This window comes from Anser anser (assembly GCF_964211835.1).
Source record: "Anser anser genome assembly, chromosome: 5".
NCBI classification, from domain to species: Eukaryota; Metazoa; Chordata; class Aves; order Anseriformes; family Anatidae; genus Anser; species Anser anser.
The window spans coordinates 23,322,978-23,336,605 of NC_139725.1; the positions used below are offsets into that span (position 1 = coordinate 23,322,978).

Here is a 13,628-nt window from a genome sequence, read left to right on the forward strand (position 1 = left end):
TAGAAAGCTAATCAGTGGGAAATATGAGATTCTAGTATTAAAAAAAAAAAAAAAAGAAAAAAAAAGGTAATGAAATGTATAATCCTGTTCGTTCCAATATACTACGAAAGTCTGCTGTTCGAGTCACATATTTGTCGGTTGGTGTAATTTTATATTAGCTGGTAGATGAACAAGCTGACCTAATTGGTCCAATTTCTACAGCTGTCAGAAGATATTGATGTAATGTAAATGTCATTTCCTATTATTACATGTTTCAACTAAAAGCACAGCAATCTAAAGTATATTTTACTTTCTTCCCCAGGGGATATTTCCATCAGTATTTCTGTGTCAAACTGCCAAGTTCAAGAAAATGTGGTGAGTGTTCTCTGAATGCTTGTGCTAGAAATGATATGATTAAGCTTGTGAAGTCATTGATCTGTTTTGCAAAGAGGTATGTTAGAGAGGAGTTTCCATCAGCTGTTTTTTCACCTATCCTGTAGAAATTAACAATTAGCTTTGTTAGCTTTTGAGAAAAGTCATCTTTGTGGCACCTTTTCCTTGAGACACAAGAATTGCATATGTGTGATTTAGCTTAACACAGAATTTACTACTTATCCTTGCAGGATGTTAATTAGCTAAAGGAAAAGTGAGCACTAGATGTTATTAGTTCGTGGAATTTCTGTCTGTTGAATTTAGTAAGGCTTATCACAAGCCTTGATAAATATACCTTCTGTGCCATTGCTGAGATATCAGATACTCTTTGTTGTACAAAGAAGATATTACGATTGCAGTTATCGCTGCTTTTAAGAAAACTCACGTGAATGTTTCTAGCAGATAATATGTTTTGAAATGTACTGTAGTAAATGCATGCTGCTTCCCATTAGAAAAAGCAGATCAAATAAAAATTTTGTTTCTGTATCTCAATGCTTAATGTTTCTTATGTTTATATGAACAGGATATCAGTACTGTATACCAAATCTTCCCAGATGAGGTGTTGGGATCAGGACAGTTTGGAATTGTTTATGGAGGTAAGGTTTTGGTGTGTTGTACAGTTATGCTAAAGGCAGAAAAAATCTGGAAGGATGAAAGTATTTGGACTCTGAAATGCTTTCTTACAGAAATTAGCTAACAGGCGTTTAAGTAGTGTTCATTAAACAGGGACAGAATTTATTGTTGACAGTCTTTTTTTTTTTTTAATTTCAAGTTTTCTGCTAGTAGAGGTTCAGTGTATATTAAGAGTTCTAGTAGTACAAACCCTGAAGTGCAGAAACCTGTTCTCTTAAAGAACTATAATGAAAGAAGGAAAACATTATTTCTTGCTACTGTTTTTCTTGGCATGATTTCATGAGTTTTTTTCTTTCTTTTTACCAGTTTGTTTGAATTGTGTCTTTTTTTTTTATTATTTTTTAATTGTTTTTCCTCTCTTTTTTTCCCATTTTTTCGGCAGGTTTTTTTTTTATTTTTGTTGGGGGGAGGTTTAGGTACAGTTATTTGAGACAAGTGAGGTGAGAACTGATTGTACATTCTCACTGAAGAATTTCTACGGGTGCCTGATAAGCCTGGGATGTGCACTCACGTGCTTGAAGGAGATCACCTATTTTGTTATTTGCTAGTCTGGAAGGATTAAGCCTGTGAATTTAGTAAAAGTATATGAAAAGGAAAAAGTATATGAAAAAGTTAACTTTACATATATATTATTGAAAGGCAGAGCTGACTTTCTTATGTGCTTATGTGTTTCTTAGGTGTTACAACAGCTTTGTCAGGTGATAAAGAGAAAAATTCACTAGTCAAAGGGAAGAAAAAAGGGAAATAACAGAAAACTTTTATTTAAGTTACTGCATACCTGCACTGGGATTTACTTATTTGGACATAGTTGTACATAATTGATATTTAGCTGTGGTCATTGGTACCATCAAGTGAAAGTGGAACATTTTTCAGAATTAATCATGTTATTTGATGGACGCCTTCTGTTTTTGTTTTGGTTTGTTTGTTTGTTTTTAATGCAGGAAAACATCGCAAAACAGGAAGAGATGTTGCCATTAAAATAATTGACAAACTAAGGTTTCCAACCAAACAGGAAAGTCAACTTCGTAATGAGGTTGCAATTTTACAGGTATTTTTCTATTATTTTCACTGTATTCGCTCTATACATTACTATAAATACCAGATAATATAATTATTCCAGTTGATAATCACTACTGTTTTTGCAGAAAAAAATTAGTATTTTTACTGCCTAATGTGCATAAATATTCAAAACCAACTGTATTGGGAATGTTATGTTAGGAATTCTCTCTGCAGTTTAAAGCACCAAGCACAATAATGTATGTTTGTTAAAGTGATTTTAAGTGCATCCATTCTCTTATACCATCCCTAGAAATTTTGTGCCTGTTGCTTAAAAATGGAACATGTGGTTTATATTAAGAAAAACTGAAATGTTGTCTGGTTTAGGAGGGTCTGAAGATTGGCTATGTAATGAGAAAACCTTCTAATCATGTTGGGAAATCTATGTTGTTCAAGTGCTGTATTTACCCTTAATAGAATCTTCATCATCCTGGGGTTGTAAATTTGGAGTGCATGTTTGAGACACCAGAAAGAGTGTTTGTTGTTATGGAAAAACTCCATGGAGATATGCTGGAGATGATCTTATCAAGTGAAAATGGCAGATTGCCGGAGAGAATAACAAAGTTTTTAATTACTCAGGTAAGAAATTGATTATAAACCTAGAAAGAGATTTGAGGTCAATTGTTACCACTGTTTCTTATGTTTTGCTTTTGACATAATTTACCTCTCTGATTTATGAAAGCTTGGATTATATTATCAGGGATGGTACAGACATCTTTGTGTACATTACGTGATTTGTAGTAAACCATTAAGAAGACCTAGAAATAGATAAATGTGCAGTTGCCTGGCTGCTGGATGGAAGGCCATCAAGTTACAGGTTCTCTTATGCTTGAAGGATTAAGCACAAGAAGGGGTTGCAAAACACAGATAGCAAACCATCAAAGACCTGCAGAAGGAAATTTGAGCCTTCTGAATTTCCCAGTACCTAACCATTACAGTTCATGATATGCACGTCTGTGCCTCTTTTCTATGCTGAGATTGGATCTGATTAAATGAATCTGGTTTCCTGTATGACTTCTGTTAACAGTGTGATCTGTTTTGTTTTTTGATTTGTTTTTTGTTTTGTTTTATTTTGTTCTTCCTGTTGTGATATTATCATATTGTTTCTTTGGATGCCCATACTATTGGTTTAAATTTAGATACACACAATTGAGTAGCGAGCCACCTCAGAGTTATAGCAGCAGCCTGTTTTTTGTGTTAAGGCAAGAAAAAGAAAGGAGCAGAAACTCCAGTGTTACAATGGAAATTTATTATTAGAATTGGAACATAGTAGGTTCTCTAGCTTTCAGGCTTTTATGGGCAAAACTGCCATCAGCTTTAGAATTTGGTTTCTAGAATTTAGCCTCTAGCCATTGCCTGCTCTAATACAGTAGGAAAGTCAGTATCAGCCCCTGACCGGACACAAAGAATGAGTTAAAGCCACAGGGACAGGATGGATATCTGTTATACTCTCTTTGCATGTTCTTATGTGTGTAATGGCATAAAAATACATGCAAGGCTCCTTATGCTTTATCACCTCAAGGATATGCTTAAATTGGATCACAGAATATTTCTGTGAAAATTTTTGAGTGAATAATTTAGATCTGGAAGGTCACTTTGCAAATATTTCTGTGTTAAAGATTTCACAAAAAATTAAACAAGTACTTAGAATGCATTTTCTAAAAAATGTTTCGAATATGAGGTCTGGAGAAGGAACAATCGTATTCTGTACAGTGAAACATTAAGAAAACTTGAGGCACAACAAATAATAGCTGACATTTTTGCTTTTTTCCTACACTGTGGACATTGTTTTAAAAGGTACAGTCTTATTGGATTGTTTCTTTTTGCACCATTCCTCAATTCTCTGGTCACTGTTACTGTCAGAACAATGTAAAGCCAAATAAATATACAACATTTATAACTGAAATTCTTTCTGATTTTTTTTTTCTTGACAGATCCTTGTTGCTTTAAGACATCTCCATTTCAAAAATATAGTTCATTGTGACCTCAAACCAGAAAATGTATTATTGGCGTCAGCTGATCCTTTTCCACAGGCAAGTAGGAAATGCCCTTTGTTAAGATAAATTGTTCAAATTAGTAAGTGCTAGCAATGATTATTTTATGAACAAACGAGTGGTTAGTGACCCGCCTGTATCAATTCCAGGAACTACATAAAATTGTAGATACGAGTATCCAAAAAAGGGTATTTTTTTAATATCCTTGGTTTTTGTCACTTACCTAAAATATTCAACAATATTTTCAAGTATGATATAGCAACTTGTGCAGTTGTTTCTAATTTGCTCACCATTACAGCACGAATTACTTAATTGGTTAATTTGGTCCAGATGAATGACAATTTGAAAGCAGAAACAGTAACGACAATTTTATTTTTTTTAAGTTAAAGAACGGTTCATGAAGAACAACAGCTTCTTTAATGTTAGGAATTTAAATGCCAGGTAGCTTGCAGATGATGTAAACATACTTTCTAACTCATTGTACTTCTCATTAAGAGGTATATACATCAGTCAGTTCCTGTTGCCTTTGATCTGCAGAATTCATGTGTAAGCTCTTCCAACTGCTTACATTCAAAAGAACATTGTTTCTCATTTCCCTGTAATTTTATAAATAATAATTTGAAAGGAAGGGACGATATTGAGACTCTAAGCAACAATTTTAAAGCAGCGAAATCTGACCCGCTGAAGAAATCCAACAAGGAAATTTGCTGATAGGTAGGTTATAACTAGGTCCCCAACAAATTGAAAGTGGTAGTTCAAGAACTAACTTTTGACAACTTGATTGATTCAGGAGAAAGTCATAGGTAAAACCATTTTTCTTCTTGCTGTGTTCTTCTGCTATGAATGAATAAATATTATTTTGTATTACTACTTTCACCAGAAACCAAAGCTGTTAGGCCCTTCAAAAATATAACTTCTTTCATTCAAAGCAGTTCTGTGTTATTACTTTCACTACAGTTTATCTACAGCATGAAGGAATGTAATGGATTGGTAATCTAGTCTAATACTGTGGTGGAATAAGGGGATTCCTCTCAAAGAGAAGGTTAAAAAAAAAAAAGTATCCTTGAGGGAACAATAGAGATGCATTTTACAACTAAACCATGATAAAAGTACATCAACTATGTATTTGATAATAAAAACAAACCCTTATTTACTCTAGCAATTTTCTTTAAACAGGTAAAACTTTGTGATTTTGGCTTTGCTCGAATCATTGGGGAGAAATCCTTTAGGCGGTCAGTCGTAGGAACGCCAGCCTACCTTGCTCCAGAAGTGCTGAGAAACAAAGGCTATAACAGATCTCTGGATATGTGGTCTGTGGGTGTTATCATTTACGTAAGCCTTAGTGGTACCTTCCCATTCAATGAAGATGAGGACATACATGACCAAATCCAGAATGCTGCTTTCATGTATCCACCTAATCCATGGAAAGAAATTTCTCATGAAGGTAATACCTGTCTGTGGGTGTTTTATATGAATGCTAAAAAAGTGTAGTATTTTGCTTGTATACTTTGTTTTTCTCTCTACATACCAGGGGTAAATTTATTTTTTGAAATTTCAGTAATGTACCATAATGTAATGTCTTTGTTTTGTAGTATTAACTGCTGTAGACATTTCCTGCAGAGCCTGTATAGACTGTGTATGCATAATCCTCTGGTGTGAGATCTCACCAGGTGTTGAAGGATGCGTATAGCCACCTACAGATTTGATTGCTATAGAATCTTGTGGAGGACCTCAGCTGTTAGAATTCATGTTACATCTATTTACTTCTGTACTTCTTCTTTCAGCCCTAGCACTTCTTCAGTCCTTTTCATATTCTACTTTTGCCAGTAATTTGGTTTTCATTCAGTTGTATGCTGTAACCTGAGAGTCTTTCTGTGGAGAAGATAAAGAAGATACTGAGCAATTCCAAACAGATGAGATTTCAAAAACAGTGTGAGAAATGGTCAGAAGAGACTTTCTGCAAGGGTGGGGGGAAAAAAAGCTGGGAGATGAGAGCTGGGAGCTGATCCAATGAGACTTTTGAAACTAGATTTCTGTTCAGGGGCCTGAAAGATTTTCAATAGTAAAACAAACAAACAAACAAACAAAAATAATAATTTACTATGAGCGTCTTTAAAGAAGGTAAATGAAGTCTATTAAAGATGACTCTAGAAACAAGTATGGGAATCTAGATCTCTATCTAAAGTATTACAAGTGACTTTAAGAGATAAAAGTTGAGCTCAAACAATATCTCAAATCTAATTACTGTAAATAAACATTGATGAACCTATTTCTTTTTTTTTTTGTCTTGAAGGATCTACACAGATGTTTTCTTGCAAGAAGTGTTATATTATTATTTTAAAATTAAAAGAAAGTTTTTTAAGCTACTCTTACATGTAAGAATTAAAACCATTGAAGACTCAGCAGTTAGTCCTATTTATTTATTTATTGGCAAGTGCAAATATTTAGGAGAAATTTAACACATAATGAACAACCACATCCCTCACAGAAGCCTTCAACCCAAATTTTGCTTCACTGCTATTCATTAAAAAATTGAAACTTCATTTGATTAGACAAGTGTCGTTGTCACAGATAAAGGAAATACAAAATTAATACTATCTTTAATGCACGTGAGAAAGATCTTTTTAGAAATGTTATGCTGTCAGAATTTGAAAAACTAGGAGCCATTTGGCAAATGATTACCATAAGTAAAACTTAAGTAAATGTTCTTCTCCATTACTTGGTGCTTTACTCTGATACATCCAAAAGGCAGTGCTGGATCCAAGCACTCTTTAACGATGGACTCTATAAATTGTACATCACAGGTAGATTTTAAAAGTGGTAACTTATTCCAGAGACTATATTACATGTCTTAGTAATGACAAGCATAAACCGAGAATTCAGTGAACTTAAAAAGAGTTAGGCTACCATAGAATCATAATTTGGGTTGGAAGGGGGACCCTTAACGATCATCTAGTTCCAACCCCAATGCCATGGGGGCCTTCCACTAGACCAGGTTGCTCAAAGCCACATCCAACCATCTAAGAGAATAAATATTGACTCCAATTTGTGCATGCCAATTTACTTAAGAACTGTAACAGGCAGCAGTCATGGATGAACAGGCTTTATCTGTCCTTTTCAGCCATTAAAATTAGCCTGTAAAAGTTAAGGCTTTTCAACTTTTATACCCCTGACAAATGTATTTTTTTCCCCGTTTATCCATTGAAAACTCTTGCGAGCATCATTTCCCAAGCTCATCCATGAAATCCCTTCTCTAACTTCACCAAACCCAATTGCTTTTCATTTTTTTTTTTCAGAGAATGTGTCTGTCTACCTATCTGTCTACCTCTGTATCTATCTATCTGTCAATCACAGAATCCTCCTTAGAGAATTCTGATTTGCATCTGTACCAAGCAGCTGCATTTTCCCCACCTTTTTCTCTCATTTGAAAGAATACTCCCTGAAAACTGAGTATGTATTTGTATGTCAAAATAGAATTGGAAGACATTACTGGAGAGGCAATTTCTGTGGTAATCTCTGTATTAAAACAGGTTTTGTCATAGCCATTCAGCATTACATTGTCCAATTTGCTATTTCTGTTCTCTTTGGCTTCAATTATTGTCAAGCCAGTTTATATTTCTGAATTCACTGAACTGCTATGTTAGAATCTTAGCTTCGCTCAGAATTCTCTGTAGAATTTTGCTAGATATTAATACAGACAAATCTTCTTGCAAGTTTCTTACTTACAGATGTAAATTTCATATCTGTATGTATATCCATGAAAACATGGAGCCTGTTTTCAACAGTGTTACTGGTTGTTTCCAACTTTGAACTTTCTGTCCACCAAATTTGCATTATTTCAAAAAGATTATTTTGACTTAGCTGCAGGTTACAAAAAATAAATCCTGTTGAATTTAAGGACAAAATTCCCTGAAAAATGCTGTACCTCTGCTTGTTAATATATTTTACCTGATGTGTTTTTTCTGTGGTAGCTGTTCTTTTGAACTGAACGGGCCTAAAATGTGCTATGTCAAATTTTAGATTATTCATGGCATGTTTCATTCTGCTGTGGATTTTTTTGTAAATCATTGTATTCATAATTATTTTTGTTTGTTTTTATCAGCTACCAACACAGCTATTACTGCTACCCTGATAAGCTATGTGAGGTACATGCTACTGATTAGGTGCTTCATATTACTTTATATTATTAAATAATTTGGGAAGAAACAATGCAATTTCTTTCATGTATTAAATTTGATCATGGTGTGCCTTTTACATATTTTTTTTTGAGTCAGAAATAAATACTGCAGCTGTCTTTGTGTTAACATAGACTTGTTTCAGCATATGTGAATAGAAACTGTTTCATGCGTTAATGAGAAAGTCGCATGAATAAGCATTAAGTACAAGGAGGTCATATACATATTATAGCTCAAAGATGTCTCTACCTCTGTAAATGTTTAACTAGCTGTTTAAACTAAGGTCTTGGCCATACTTACATGTGTTTGCCAGAATAGAATGGTATTTTAACCTCTCTTGTGGAGGTGCAGCTTATAATTGCCAAGGATTTCTTTTGATAGTACAGCTGAATCCATTTCACAGAAAATAATAAGCTTTGCCAGCTGAAGATTATTTTTTACCAAAATAACTGCATGTGCGCATTGTCAACAAAGCTGTATTGAGCAGCAATAGGGAAGCAGTGGGTGGGTGTATGAAAAAGTTATACTACTGATAACAGAGCTATACTCAGAAGAATACAGGGTCTGGGAACTCCTACGTTTTATATTAATGTCTGCAGCTTAAATTTTCACAAGTGATGGCAGCTAGAGTAGTTGATATTATGTGTGTACTTTAAAAATTCTGGATCAAGGATAAATTTATTTTTAATTTAGCACTGCTTTTCTTGATACTCTTAAGGTGATGTGTTTCTTATAAATTAAATGAAAAGCAAAAGTCTGTATTGTAGGACTAAATGGATAGTAAGTTCCAGTAAGACAGGTTTTTCAGGTATTTTGCTAACTTATGTGTTAATGTATGTGTTACATCCTAATTGAGTTAAAACAGTCATTTCTATGAAAACTGTAATTTGTTAACTTAATACTTTGTGTGAAAATTGTTACTGTGTCTTTGCTACAACTAATTATTTGCTATACTAACAAACTGCCGTAAGTAGTTTAGAAACATGAACTTCCTGACTCAGTAAGTTCTTCCAGTAAAATGCAACTGAAAAACTATTAGTTTTTTAAAACTGTGTTTGAATATTTTCATTTGGGATTCTGATGAACGTTCAGCTATCTAAATGACGAGTAGTCATGTTGTTTGGAAGCTAAGAGGAACAGCTGGCTGGTTTATCCTGTTCAGCAAAGTCTGCAGCTCCTGAAACTTGATAAGCCCTCAGGTGGCCCTACCTTAATCAGGGGAAATAAACAGGAGCCCATAAAGGTGTTTGGAAAAGCTGTACCATAATCCTCTTAGAACTTTCATACCAATTACTTCCTTGATAATACCTGCTGGATTCCGTAAAAGATGTTCAGACCATAGGTGGTCTTTCTGAACCTTCTACATTTATTAATAACTGTGTATAATGTTGTACGATGTTTTTGCAGAGGAATATTGTCAAACTATAAAATTCTAAAAATGTCTGACAAGGATTATTTTAAAACCTATTTTTTTAAAGATTCAGTCCTTAATTCATAAAATATACTTTAAAATAGAATGTAGTTGCCCCACTTTCTTCGAAACTGCTTTTTCTTTCTAGACAGAAAATTTTGTTTCCTGAGTTATGGTGTCCCAGTTTGGTCCCCTGAGTGACTCATGTGAATCACATTTGAGTTGTATGTCTAAACTAATTGTTAATAGCTTATGCATTTTTATATCCAGTGTTTTTAAGCAGTACAATTTGTAAAGTAACCATCAAATTATTATTTATAAGCATTTTTTTTTTCAAATTCTGATATTGAGTCAACGTGTGTCTTACTGTTGGCACATTTTATATGATGTAGCCAGACCAGCTTATTTTAGGTGATGGCTATCAGGACAGCTCATGTTTTTTTGTAAGCTGAAAGAGAGTAACCAGGATCTTTCCTCATTTCCTATAAATAGTGATATAAATATCAGTGTCTGAACCTCTCTAATTTACCTAACACCAGTTAAAGTCAGAATTCTCTCAGTAACCGACTATTACAGATCCCTAAGAAAATCCTTTAATCCTTCAGTTTCAGCACTAAGAAATCTGAAGCTCTGCGTTCAGTAAAACTGGATCATTATGAAAAGCTGATGGTTCTAGTCCCTAAAACCAGTAGAAGCTTGCATCAAGTCTAAGCTGGTTCTCTATTGCAAGTGGTACTGATGTCCTCCTCTACAGAGCAGTGTCTGTTGCTTTCCTCTCTAGAGTCATGAACAGACATCTACCCTATAACGCATGAGAATGCCAAACAGAGCTGATATAACCTACTCAAATCTGTAAGACCATCATAAACTAATTATCCTCCGTAGTTATATACCTCTGCCTCTTAAAGGCCTAGTTCTCTTATTTTTGAGGCTTAGCAGTCATCTTGGCATTCATTCTAATGGCAAATGATTTTCAAAACATTTTAGGAACTGTTTTCACTAAGGACAGTAAAAACATGGCCTAAAGAATTCAGTCAGGATGGTCCACATGATATCTTTTATGAAGTTCAGGCCATAGGTGCCTTCCTTTCAAAATAGGTGAAATCTTTGAGAAGGAAATAAGCAAAATAAGCTACACTCATATTTTAGTTATAATCCAGTTGCCCATCTAAACTTGAATGCAAGACAAGATAGAAATCCCTCCCTGTTCCCTGTACCCTTTTTGGACTGTGAGATGATTGACCAACTTTTCTGTCTCTTCCTCATAGCGTGGAACTTGAGAACTTCTCTTATCAATAAAGAGGAGAAAGATTAACCCTGTTGTTTTGGAAAACAAATGAGTTTTCAGAGTGCTGCCATCTATCAGTAGTGGTCCTGTTGGCTATCCACTGGCTTTCTGATCCCACATCTGCTTCTCAGACATTTTGACAGGGAACAAAATAAACATAAGTTAGAGAATTTAGCATGAATTGTACACTAAAAGAGATGATAGCTAAAAATCTGTTTGTCCACAACAGAGAAAACAAAATTAGGACCGTCTGCTCCAAGAAGAGTGTGGCTCAGAATCTCCGGCAGTGTCTTCTTTGCCAGAATTCCTGAGATTTGTTTGATCTTATTCCCACAATTGCTTTGATTTCCAAGATAATATTCAGCACCAAGGACCCAGGGCTACTTTAATGGCAGTTGGTTATTGTTAAGAATAGCTTTATCTGTCAGGCTTACTGCACATGTCTGACAGACTGTTGTGTAAATTTCCATTTTCCTGGATATAGTACTGAGACCCACAGTCAAAGCCACAGAGTGGTTGCTTCCACACTGTATGAAAAGCATGGCAAGTCAGGTACTCAAGACTTACAAACAGTCCACCCCATCCTCTTGGGGCAGAAACATACAGAAAAGTCTACCTGGCAAAGGTACCCCTCTACCTGTTTACTGTAAACTGCTGTAGAACCTGAAGTGTACTGCAGCCCTCACTAACATGAAGTGGTTTTTTTTCACTTGAGCAGAAGCTGAGTGAGAATTTTCTTCAGTCTTTGCTACATGCCTGCAAATGAACACAAAGAGGTAGACAATACACTAGCTAGCAGGCAACTATTTAGTAAAACAGTATTTTCAGGGATATCAACATAGGGTACTTTCAGGGATATCAACATTGAATACAGTTTGAAAAAGCTTGAGCATGGAGGAAAAATTGCCCTTTTTACTACTATCCTGTCTGTCTGTCTCTGTTTGTATATACAAATATATTTCAACTGATGTGTTCTAATATTATTCCTTTTCAGCTATCGATCTCATAAATAATTTGTTGCAAGTGAAAATGAGAAAGCGCTACAGTGTGGACAAAACATTAAGCCATCCATGGTTACAGGTATTGCTGCAAACTCCATGTTTTTTTTTCCTGAGTATTTAGTCTCTAAGTATATAAAAATTTTCATCTTTAAATACAGTAGAATCTAGGCAAATCTACAAACACAAAGATGTTTTCTGATCCTGAGAACCTCATATTCCTTCACCAATTAATGTATATATACTAATTAATTTTTGAAGTATGAGATTCCAATACTAAACTCTCTCATGTTTTCAAAGTACACTAAAGAAGTATATTTAGTATGTCTGCTAAGAACATATAGATAGATAGATAGACTATAAAGTCATTCAACTTGCATTATCAAATTGGCTTGGGTCTGCCCCAACATGTCACAGAATCATATCATAGAATGGCTTGGGTTGGAAGGGACCTTAAAGATTATCTAGTTCCAACCCCCGTGCCATAGGCAGGGATGCCACCCACTAGATCAGGTTGCTCAGGGCTTCATCTAACCTGGTCTCGAACACTTCCAGGGATGGGGCATCCACAACCTCTCTGGGCAACCTGTTCTAGTGCCTCACCACCCTCTGAGTGAAGAATTTCCTCCCAATTTCTAATCTAAATCTCCCCTCTTTTAGTTTAAAACCATTCCCCTGTCATTATCTGATTGAGCAAGGAGTTGCTCTCCATCTTTTTTATATGTCCCTTTTAAGTACTGAGCCAGAGCCTTCTCTTCTGTAGGCTGAACAGCCCCAACTCTCTCAGCCTGTCTTCATAGGAGAGGTGCTCCAGCCCCTTGATCATCTTTGTGGCCCTCCTCTGGACCCGCTCTAACAGCCCCACATCGTTCTTGTGCTGGGGGCTTGAGACCTGGATGCAGGACTCCAGCTGGGGCCTCACAAGGGCAGAGTAGAGGGGGACTTTTGGATGCTCCATTTGGATGGCTTCCCTTCCTTCTATTGTATCAACCGCATCACTCAGCTTGGTGTCATCAATTCACACATGGAGCCCTGATTCACTTATTATTAAAACTAATTAATAGGCTGCCATTTCAGTCATTAGAAGAGCTAGTGAAGCTGTATTCTTTCCAGCAAAATGCATTAGCCACTTTCAGTTGAAGTCTTCTACTGGAAACTGAAATGTTATGAATTTCTGACATGCTATCATCCACTGCACTGTCTTCTGTTCCTTATATGTTGTTATCCTGGCAGCAACAAAGTCACTGCAAGTTAAAACATGTAAAACAGAATCAATGCAGTGAGCAGCCAGGGAGCAGGACAGGCCAGAGCAGCCCCAGGCATTGGGCACCTCCCTGGCAATGGGGACAGGCCAAGGCCAGGCTGGGACATCAGCCCACAGGATCCCCCAAGGGATGCATATATATGCATAGGAAACTAATCATGCACAGGCATGGCACAGATCAGATGCGTAGTCTACAGTCCCAAAGGAATCTTTATCTGAACTAAGACCTGGGTCCTATTCCTTGAACAATGTTTCTCAAAGTGGAGGGTGACCTGTTGAAACAGGAGGAAAAGGGCTGCAACCTCCCACCACACCCCTGCCTTCCCCAGGGACATTTCTCCTGGGCTGGCTTTCTTCCTTGCAGATTTCCTGTCACCCTCTAGTCTTTTCCTCCAAGA

At 35.8% G+C, this 13,628-nt stretch overlaps 1 protein-coding gene across 6 annotated transcripts in view; it reads left to right on the forward strand.

The window, feature by feature from the left end:
• The window catches only part of PRKD1 (protein kinase D1), a 131,567-nt gene that overhangs the window by 115,760 nt on the left and 2,179 nt on the right, over positions 1-13,628 (forward strand). For all 6 annotated transcript variants that reach the window (XM_083837127.1, XM_083837126.1, XM_083837128.1 and 3 more), the window contains 7 exons: positions 302-354; positions 935-1,007; positions 1,986-2,092; positions 2,518-2,679; positions 4,035-4,133; positions 5,271-5,538; positions 11,963-12,048. In XM_083837127.1, the coding sequence (XP_083693253.1) occupies positions 302-354; positions 935-1,007; positions 1,986-2,092; positions 2,518-2,679; positions 4,035-4,133; positions 5,271-5,538; positions 11,963-12,048 (848 nt within the window). The remainder of the gene's footprint in view (positions 1-301; positions 355-934; positions 1,008-1,985; positions 2,093-2,517; positions 2,680-4,034; positions 4,134-5,270; positions 5,539-11,962; positions 12,049-13,628) is intronic.